Source organism: Diadema antillarum, unplaced genomic scaffold (genome assembly GCF_040938485.1).
Source record: "Diadema antillarum isolate AM-2024a unplaced genomic scaffold, OU_Dant_1.0 scf00000190, whole genome shotgun sequence".
Classification (NCBI taxonomy): Eukaryota; Metazoa; Echinodermata; class Echinoidea; order Diadematoida; family Diadematidae; genus Diadema; species Diadema antillarum.
Genome location: NW_027271079.1, coordinates 33,829 through 44,665, shown reverse-complemented (window position 1 = coordinate 44,665; position 10,837 = coordinate 33,829). Strand labels below are relative to the sequence as shown.

At 40.9% G+C, this 10,837-nt stretch overlaps 1 protein-coding gene across 1 annotated transcript in view; it reads right to left on the bottom strand.

Moving 5' to 3' along the window:
- Positions 1-595: 595 nt before the first annotated feature.
- LOC139723427 (sister chromatid cohesion protein PDS5 homolog A-like) overlaps positions 596-10,837 on the bottom strand; it is a 33,185-nt gene continuing 22,943 nt past the window's right edge. Inside the window, 13 exon segments of the mRNA XM_071634672.1 lie at positions 596-1,292; positions 2,073-2,151; positions 2,605-2,757; positions 3,447-4,016; positions 4,406-4,843; positions 5,265-5,488; positions 6,061-6,249; positions 6,839-6,931; positions 6,933-6,966; positions 7,636-7,750; positions 8,429-8,633; positions 9,170-9,293; positions 10,600-10,736. Of these exon segments, the coding sequence (XP_071490773.1) occupies positions 1,263-1,292; positions 2,073-2,151; positions 2,605-2,757; positions 3,447-4,016; positions 4,406-4,843; positions 5,265-5,488; positions 6,061-6,249; positions 6,839-6,931; positions 6,933-6,966; positions 7,636-7,750; positions 8,429-8,633; positions 9,170-9,293; positions 10,600-10,736 (2,391 nt within the window). The 3' untranslated portion in view covers positions 596-1,262.

Sequence of the window (10,837 nt, the reverse complement as noted above, 5' to 3'; positions counted from 1 at the left end):
TAATGAAGAGGACAGTGCAATGGTGATGCTATGTTTCCAGTAGACATCTCCTGTAAAAGATAAGCACACAGTTTTGTTTCATGACACAATACAGACTGGCATTCATAGACCTATAAATACCTCCTCATTCAGCATCTTCAGTTTACGAACCGAATCGTAAGGAATGTTCACATGGAAACCAGGGGTGGGAGCATACCAAGGAAGAGTTCATTTCAAACTAGAAATGATGACCATGAGTGAAAGCACTGGAAAGAAAGAAGTGGGTCACAGTAAATGTGACTGAAATCCACACCACTAACACAGGCTGCATGACAACATTGAATATGGGTCATTACAAGGGGCATTACAAAGGTATCACAAAGTAGTAGTCTTGGTCATATGGCCATGGAGTAGCCTACATGGTACTAGAAAACACCACTGCTTTCTATAACAGAAAAGTTTCCAGATTTCTGTGCCTGAGACATGTCAGTGACCCTTCCCCATCCCCACCCCCCGGCACACAAAATAAATTTCTTCATACAAAGTATAGACAAGTCACATTTGATCTTTTATTAAGCTAACAACAAGGAGTTCCGTCCTCCACCAGTGACTATAACCTGATGCTTGATGAATGCCATGTTAGAAAATTTAGTTGAATTTACATAGTGATAACTTTCCTATGATTTTCTGTGTATTAATTTGTTTGTGTGTTTGTTTTTTTTTTCATTCCAATTCAGCTCAATTGTCCACTGATCAGCTGCTAATTATGTCACTGACAGCATTCCAATACCACATCATCTTTAAAGTACAGTCCCGCTCTAGTAGTCTTTGCCAAAAGTATTTAGAGAAACAACATGATAAGAGTGTCATTTCCACAAGAAGTGATAAATGCCCACTTTCTCTGATTGTCCAACATTATTCTAAAGCCATAGACTAGTGCCATTCACACCTAATGAGAAATGGAGAGAGAAACAGACAGACAGACAGACAGACAGACAGAAAAATAGAATGGTAAAATATTCTCACAATTTGAAATAAAGAATCCTGAACAAACTGCATTGAAAAATACTAAAATAATACTGCAAAATGCATACACATACATTCAAATATTACTGACGAGACAAACACTTGCAAGGGAATTGATCCAGCTCAATCTATACGTTGTTGATAAAAGAGTTAAAACATTTACAAGTTCCAGAAATTAGAATGACTCATTATGTACAGATGAAGAAGGTCAGATGAGCCCTTTCACAATACTACAGGAATTTCTTGTTATGTTGTTGTTACCGCCGTCTGCCACTCTTTCGGCTGATCTGCAATGAAAGAAAAAGAGAAAATCGTACGATTGCACATGAGACATTAAATATCAAATATGACCCCTGAGAGAGGCCCTTGACATGCACAACCTGCAGTAACAATTATGAAATTATAAATTGGTATATAAACTGCCATCCACAGTGAAAGAGAGACATTTGGAAACAGAAATCATCTGAGAGATTGCGAAGGACCTACCTCTCAGAGTAGTGTACATGTTCACAGTTTGAATATCTTTTACAATGCAGAAATGCCCATTAACACACCAGCATTTTTCACTAATAATAAATGTACACACACCTACAAGGGCAAAGTTGCTGTAACTTTATTTCCTCTATATAACAGAGGAGTTGGAAAAATACCAGTCGATTACAACTTATTCCATTTTTTAATCACATATGGACATGAGCTCACTCTTTGAAGCACAGCTGTCCTTCCTCCTTATCTCTCTATATGTTATGTAACATGTTTCAAATCTAGTTGGTAACAAAACCAACCCTGAATAAGGTCTGTATGTCAACAGAATAGAATCCTCTTTTGGCTCGTGAAGGTTAATGTATCTACTGTGCAGAGGTCACAGATACAACTTTATAAAATATCTGATCTTGATTCATGTACCTTGTCATGGTGGCCTACACTCAAGCTTGAGTACATCACAAACAAATGAGAAATGACAAAGTAGGGATATATAGAAAAACAAACAAACAAATCTCTAGCTGAAGTCTTGCAATCATACAGGCCTCAGCGAGGACTTGCTTCAATCAAAGCATTACACTCACATTCAGTTTTGACTTGACTGGTGATTTCTGGGCCGTCTTGACCAGTTTCTTTGCGGCGGTCTGCCTTACGTTTGTCTTTCTGTGAAGAGAAGAGGAGTTTACCGTATGAAAGTTACAGAAACCTCAAACATCAAACCAAGACATTCCCTCTTTCTAGTCTGCTGGTGGTACATCATAAAGGGCACTGATATCAAACACATTTCTATGAAGCTATGGTTTCCTGGAATTGAACTTCCAAATTTGCACATGTTCTTTTGCTCTGATTACAACAGGATATTTCTTATATTTAGCGAGTCATTCTTTTTTTTTTGTGTGTGTGTGTATCAGGACTTCTTGACAATTTCACAAGTGGTTAAATTTGCGATTGTGGAGTAATGAACAGAGAAATGTACATGTGCACATTGCTTTCATATCAGGACCAGATTTAATACTTTTGCATGTTGTTCACAAACAAAACTTGCGAAATTAAAAACCCCAAGAAATATATGACATATACAGTAATAGAAACCAAACCAAGGAGGCAAATACGAACACATTGGTCTTCAGCTTAGTCTGGATCAACTTCCTGGCGGGTGATTTCTGTGGAGACATTTTTCCATTGACCAGCTTGCGGGGGGACGCAGAGGAGGCCGACAGGTTCCTCTTGACAGAGCTCTTGGTTGGGGACTGGGTCTTCCCTTTTGATCTGGTGTGTGGATGATGGAAGATGGCATCTCGGGGAGATTACTCTGAATTCACGACACTTACTTGACTTGAATGAAATGAGAATGTGTGGCAGCAACTGTTTGCCCCTTAAGATAAGCCCCGTTTGCTGTGACCAACAAAACTTGCACCCTTGTTACTCACTCCAGAGGGTTTAATGGTGAACATAATAATGTGGATTCACATAGATGATATAACTAGGAATGTAGACTATCAGACCATTGGTCAAAAAGATTCTAATGATTTGAGAAAGAAAAAATTATCAGAACAAATTTCATTAAAGACGAATATTTGTACAGAGGCCTTAAATTCAACTTTGATGCAAGTATTTTTATGTTTAACTAATACAAATATTAAGTTGCAATCTCTCATGAAAATCACAGCATGATTACAGTCAATATTGATTTATGAACACAAGTGGAAACTTGTCTTCTGAATCCATGCTTCTCAACTGGTGGGCTGCGAAGCTCTCCCGGGTGGTCCACAATGTTGGCCAAAAGAATAAAATGAAAAGATTTGTATTCGATCTACCTGGGCCTCAAAAATATCTATAGGAGCCAAAGTGGGCCTCAAGGCAAAAAGGTTGAGAAGCATGTTTCTATATGACTTTGTTTTCATTGGCAGAATTCAAGGTTAAAAAGATGATTATTCATAACCAAAGGAAAGACTCACTTTGCAGGAGATATCGCTTTAGATGAGCCCTTGGTAGCAAATTTCCGGATCGGTGACCCTTTAACTGCAAATATCTTCTTGGCGTTTTGCTTTGTCGCTGTTGTCTTCTTCGCTGGTGACCTGGATTTTGAGGACGAGGTTGAAGAAGATGTCGATCTTGCTGGAGAAGCTAGAGGAGGGCGCCCTCTGGGTCTGGCAGGGCCTGAAAGACGTGGTTTGGACTTAGTTGGTGATTGGGCTGCAGTCTTCTTTGGCGACTTTGCCAATTTAGCCGACTTTGCCGGGGACTTTTTGGCTGATGCCGTGCTGGCTCCTGTCTTGGCAGGTTTCTTACTGGCAGCATTTAGTCTGGGTCGGCCAGGCGTGCCTTTCTTTTGGGGGGACCTGGAGGGTGACATCATCTTTGGTGTGGACTTCTGTGGCTGCTTCCCCCTCGCAGCGGGTGTTCCTGACTTGGCTTTCAATCCCCCAGACTTTGGGGAGGGCGTGGCCTTCACAGCAGCTGGTGATGTGAGCCTTGGTCGACCTCGGGGCCTCTTTTGTTCACCTTCCACAGACACTGATGATGATCTGTGTTCCATTGTTGAAACAGCACACATGCACATGTGCACACACACAAAAACAAAACAAATAGTCAAATATATGGGTTAAAAATAACATATACATTTTGACATAAACCGGCATACACACACAAAATCAATCAGAAAACAGTATGTCATGAACTCCTGAAGATGCATTCAGTCAGACATCTAAACAAATCGGCAATCGAGCAACGCATCCCCCCTCCCCACCCGTCACCTTGCCAGCAACAAAAATCATCAGTGTCCATTTTCACCAAAGCAAATGACCAACCACATAATTTTGCCTGATTTACAGAAGTGACATTGCATATATGTCAAATAAAGAACCCTATTACAGCAAAAAAAAAAAAAGGGTTGTATATAAAAAATCAAACAAACCTCTTTCCAGCTGCTTTGTTCTCTGGAGTAGCGACACCTGAAGTTTGTTTTGAGTTCTGAGCGCTGGATGCTCCCCTGCCTCTACCTGCACTGCTGGAAGCCCCATTTTTCTTGGGGCTGACAGCAGCTATTTTCCTGGCCTTCTTCGGAGCTGGCGACTGCGAGTCCTGGTTACTGCTGCTGCTTGATGTACCCGACTCTCCTCTCCTGCCCACGGTGCGCTTCAGCGGACTCTTCGCAGGTGAGCTGGACTGAGATGCGTTATCCGAGGAGGATGACGACTGCTGGCTGGAAGACTGGCTGGAGCGACCACGGGTGACCTTTGACCTGGCTTTAATCTGATTAGACTGTGACCTTGACCCCCTGCCTGTGGTAGGCTTGTTGCCCTCATTCACCTTCTCTGTCAGGGGATGGTCCTTCTTCCCATCAGCAGTCTTGCTGCTCGTAAAAATGAGTTGCATAATGCAGCTATTGAAGCAATGGCTAGTAAAACAATGTCATGGGAGAAATCATTATCATACCACGCCCTCAGTGCTTTACCCATGGAATGTTATTACGGAACAAATGAAAAAGTCTACGGCAAGTCTAAGTCCACGGTCTAATGAAAAGTCTATGTTGGTAAAGTCTGAAAATAAGATATATAAATCTGGAGCCACAATTAACAGACTACAGAATCTCTTTTATGAAGTCATTAAGTAACTGTCATGTTATTACATCTGGTATGAGTTCATGTATGTGGTATTATGCTTCTTTATAAGATTCTGTTGTGCGATTTTCTGTTATTTCAATTCATGGCAACTTAATGTACAGGGAACATTTGCTTTAACGTTACAATAAAAACAAGGACTGTAGTACCCACCTTGCCTTCTTAGCTCTCTTGTTAGGTGATTGCTCCTGCGGTGGTGCATCTGTCTTGGCAGCCATTCGTTTTCTCTTCCCTTTCCCGATCGGGCTGCTGTTCTCGTCTCCATTGTTGGCAGTGGAGTTGGCATCCCCGCCCGCCGTCACGCCAGGTTCTCGCTTGATTACGCCCTTCTTGCCCTTGGGCTTCTGCGGTGACTCGGCCGCTTTCTCCCCATTTTTCTGCAATGTTAAGGAAGTGTGCTAATTACACGCATTCTGACATAGGGGCGTTCAGTCTTCTGATGCACTGTCTGTGCTGTAAATATGCATTTAAACCAGACCCAATGTCAGCAGACACAGTGAGGGACAAGGAAAGTCCGACACTGCTTGACTTGATGAGGACATTGCCAGTAATTTACGTACAACTTCATAACACGCTGATAAACTATCACTGAAAATAAACATAATAATAAAAAAAAAAACAGCTGTTAGTTCTTTCCTTAATGTCCCTGATGTGACATGCATATTTATTCAGGTCTCAAAATTATAGGATACTACATTATGAGAATCAAATGATGTTTGTAAATTTATTTTCAAATTACATATGATTTGTTGATGTCCCATGCCAGGTACTATTCAAATCCACTTTCAAGCATCAACTGACATTCACAAATCTGGTCAAGGGGTTCAAATGCAACTCTGAATCTATGTCTACCACAGCAACTTTGACACAGAATGGGAAATCTAACATACACACGATAAAATTCTGTGGACATTGAGGAGTCCAAACACCACCCACACACCCGCCTCACCTTGTCCTCTTGGCTCAGCTGCTCCTGGAAGCGCTTGGGCAGGTAGTTGTCAGTGTTGTGGATGTTCTTGCGGGGCTTGTAGAAGAGCTTTTTGGGGAGGAGAATGTCTCCCGGGTGCTCCTTGACGATAAGGAAAGGGGCCTTGCTCTGCAGCAGGCTCAGCGTCATGTCGCACAGGGCATACATTTTCTTTTGGACAAAAGGAGACAACAAACATTTGGGGGATACTGTAAGCAGTCCTGATTCCCGATAGCAACCACTGTGCTCCTGAATAAGATCTTCCCTGGGATCTACCATTGTTACACACTACTGATGACTGAGGGATAGCATAGTATGCAATGATTGGCCAATATTATCTCTGCTTGTTCATGTATGATGCTCATTAATCTTTTTGTAGTGCTGGAAAAGTTGCACCATGTGATCTGTAACAACTAATATGACTTGATTAAAAAAAATTTTTGGAAATACACAGCACTTGAGAGATGAGACAGGAAGGCGACGTAGGCCCCGTCATATTTCTCCTACTGTGCGCATAGGCCAACACTACTGTAACCTGACCTTCGTGTTTATATTGAGACAGACTGTTGTACATTCTGGTGAAGTTTCACCTAATTTATGCTTTATAATTTTGGTATTGTATATTCACATTTTTTCTGCACTATTTTCATAAGAAATAAGAAAATAAACTGAAATTGAAATGAAAAATACTTTCTTCCAAATCTTTGAAACAATAGTAACATGGATGACTAAGACTGGGTGAAGGATGGAGAAAACTCACCCTATTTCTGCTTCTGTCTTCTATGCACTGTGCATCTTTCATCTGTTTGATGGTCTCCAGGAGTTTGCGCATGAAGCTACAGTTCTCTGCCTTTGTCAATCAGTGGCTCCAGCATGAACCAAATGCACCTGATGAGGAGAATATTTACAGTGTGAGATTAACCAAATAAATATCTCATATCATCACCTTACAGCAACATTACGTACGCTGTGGAACACTCAATGCAAACATAAGCTTACATGTGTGGGAGTGAGCATACACAGGGACAGAGCAAGCACTTGGTAAAACTGCAATGTATGTTGCAGATATAAATCACTACTTTGACAAAGCAGAAGCTTCTTGAAAAAAAGTTCTAATGTGAATGAGCTGTGATGTCAGATTTGTACCTGACCTGTACCATCGTAACAAAGCCCCCTCTTAATTCAGTCCACCTGATGTTACAACCGAAAAAGGGTCCTCAAGAGATATACATGTAATGATGAATATGGTATGATGAGATCCAATTAATAGCTTCGGTGATCACAACAAAGGCAGCGAATTCTATTACATTTACTAAGCTGAGTTCACACTGGGAATGGAACAGGCTTTTCTCAAAATAAAAGGGCACACAACAAAACTAACAGAATGTGGAACGCAAAACTGGTGTTCTATTGAAGTTGAATGACAATTTGTACGATCACAAACCGTTCGAGAGAATTCAATTAAACTGACGGCAACAGGATCATTAAAAGCAAACTCCTGGTAATCAAGACAGCAACAGAGCGCTTTAGCGACATCGTTTGTTTGCCCAAACTTACTCTTTGATGTCAGACAGAGCTTCGGAGTCCTTGAGCGTCATAAAGTCAGGGTCATGGGTCAAGAGATGGATGGTGAATGGAATGACATACTCGGGCAGGACAGACAGCATTTGGGCTTTAAAGGGAGAAAACATATAAACATATATTTATCTACAGATATATCTATTCATATCTTTTTATCTCATTTCTTCATTTCTCTTTTTCACTCTTTCAAATACCAGCACACCATTCAAAGACATTTCATATTAATCCTCTGAACATTTCTGAAACAATTTGTGATTGTCAATTTTATGGGAACAAACATCAATAGTTATTTATTACAAGGAGAACCCAAAAGGATGTCAATATAGGGAAGGAGAGCTTAGGAACCCATTCAAATGTGACATATTTAGTGCACACAAAGATTGGAGTTATTACTATTTTTTAAATCAATCAATGGAAACATGTCTTGGTTGTATCAGGTGTGTGTGTGTGCATGTGTGTGTTTGGGGGGGGGGAGGATGTGTTGGGGGGGAGGATGTGATCTCTAATTTAATAGACATGTGCATTTGAGGGATTCAGATAGTCCTCTGTTCCAAAATATTGTTCTCTAGTACAAAAAGAAAATACGAAAAGTAAAATCAATTCCATTTGTAGTAATAACAATGAGATAGAAGGTGAACAAAGCTGCAGACTACTACACTCTCTTGAACAATTGCTCAAGGAACAACATCTCAGTGTAAAAACATACAAGAAAATTGATCATGGGACATTGTTCAGAGACTACTATAAAGATATTAAAAGCTTGACCTACTGGAGGTGAGTGTGTGGCTCTTGAGGTACTCCCGTCGTGTTGCTATGTTACGGATGATGTACTGGGAGGCCCTGGTCTTGCTGTCCTGGACGGGGTCTTTGGCACAGAGGGAGAAGATGCTCATGTACATGAGGGGTAGGCGAAGTGAGATCAACCCCCGGTTCAGCTTGATGGCAAACTGCTCACGCACCTGGTAGCACTCATCCTATTGGAATATGAATATGATGGCAAAGAGACAGACATAGTATGGCAATTCCAGATCTACATTAATGCATGCATGCAATTCTCTGCCAGCAATGGGATATCTAGCTAATTGCATATGTTCATTGTTTATTACACTTCATAAATCCATCTTCATTTCCTATGTATGCAATTCTCTTCACTGAAAAATTACTATATGGTCTGAACAACACTAGTAAAACCTAATACTCATGAACTCACAACATTACCTCATTAAGAGATTTTCAAAGCAAACTAGGGAATAGACCATTTTGGTAATCTATTTAAATTCTATGCATGCTTTCTTCACAAAAGTTGCCCTGAACAACCACAAAGCTTGCTGGAGACTCGACCTACCCTACATCAACTAAGTGAATTCCTGCCAAAGGAACATAATGGGAGAGTATAGGTAAATGAAATGCTTCCTCTACTAGGCTGTAGGAAAAGAAAAATCCATGATTTGTTATACATTAAAGACACAGTCTATTTCTTGGAAGCTGCTGCCCATCACATCTGACTTACGTTTATGAGGAGAGCCAGGGTCTGAAACTGTTCCAGTGTGATGAGCTCCACATAAGTGCTGACCTGAGCAAGCTTCAGCAGCGCACAGCCGGCAGCTAGTCTCAAGCGGGACATACTGGCCTTGCTGTAAGAAGAATATTGCACCCTTGAATTATCGTATCAGAGGAAAGTTTACAGTTCTTATACATCTTGTATTGACTGTATGATGTAATTTATGTTTGGCCTCTGTACAATGTTCACCTTTTTTAATGATATATTTTGTAATCCAATTATACTTTAACAAACAACTGCAGAGTGGGTAAGTGAAAAAGTGAGTAGTTTGGTAAGTAGCAAGACTTCCAACAATCATACATAAAGATTTTAGAAAGCTTTCTCTGGGATATTTTAGGGAGATATTTGTGCATTGCATGCCTCTCAAATGAATGTATCTAAATTTCTTTTTTCTATTTCAGAGAGACATGGGAGCTCCCAGGTAGGTACAAAAGTTGGTAGGTAAGAAAGTACATGAGTGATGTACGTGAATGTGTAAGTACAGGGTCAAATGAAAAACTAGATAAGTGAACAAATAAGTCTTCAAAAGTCAACTTAAATTGGATACTGTATCGCTGTCGTTTCTGCTACTGATATTTTTGTGAATGAGGAGATCATGGACATTTTCACAAGATGTTGTTTCTGCGAGTTGACAATGAGGCTATTGTAAGTGTACCATTACCCTAGCACATGGCGACATTTTCACTTGTTAAATTCGTGGTCCATAGTGATTTGCAAAATTCATGAAAATTAGACTATCATAAAAATAACAGCTTATTCAGTATTCCAAACTGAAAAGGCAGAAAACATTGACATCATACAATGACTGTGGATTCCATATTCATTTGCTTTTAAACTGACAATTTCTCCGGAGTGGCTAATGCTGCATTTACACAATGTTTCCTGCAACCACAGCAGGTTGGTTTCAGGACATCGTGGACAAAACGGGATGGACGTGAAACGATGCGGAGAGATGGGATAGGCAAACATGACAGGCGGTGATTGTCGTGGATGTCGTGCCAGAGCTTTAAACTGTCGCAATCACGATGATAATGAGGAATCTTGTATGGCGTGATAAAACGAAGTGAACACAATGAAGCACGACAGCACTAATAGGCTGAACAAAACTTGGAGCAGTCTGCAGTGGGATGCCACAGAAAATAGTGATAGTCTTGCCTGACCAGACACTGTGAGAATAGCGTCTGATAGCTATTTGTTCACCAAGGCGAGGACTGGAACAAACAAGACTAGAATGCAAAGGCGGGAAAACAGGAGAATGTCTCATCTGCCCAAGGCGCACTACGTTCCGCTCAAATGGGGCTGCCATGGCCACTGGAAACATGGTGTAAACGCAGCTTAAGTATTTTCAATGGATGGCAAAACCTGGAGCCATTCTTCACCTGATTTTCTTCCTCTCCATGAGGTCGCCCTCATTCTTGATCATGGTGGTAAGAAGGCGGATGGTCGAGGTGGCCGAGCCGTTCTGGTTGCTCTTCAGACCTTCCAGCCAGTGGACCAGCAGCTTGATACAACGGATCTAGGTCATCAAAAAAACAAAAAAACAAAACAAATGCACCAGCATATTAGGCCACAGTCCATGAATGACAGTTAATTGTGAATATTTGGCCAGGCAAGCGA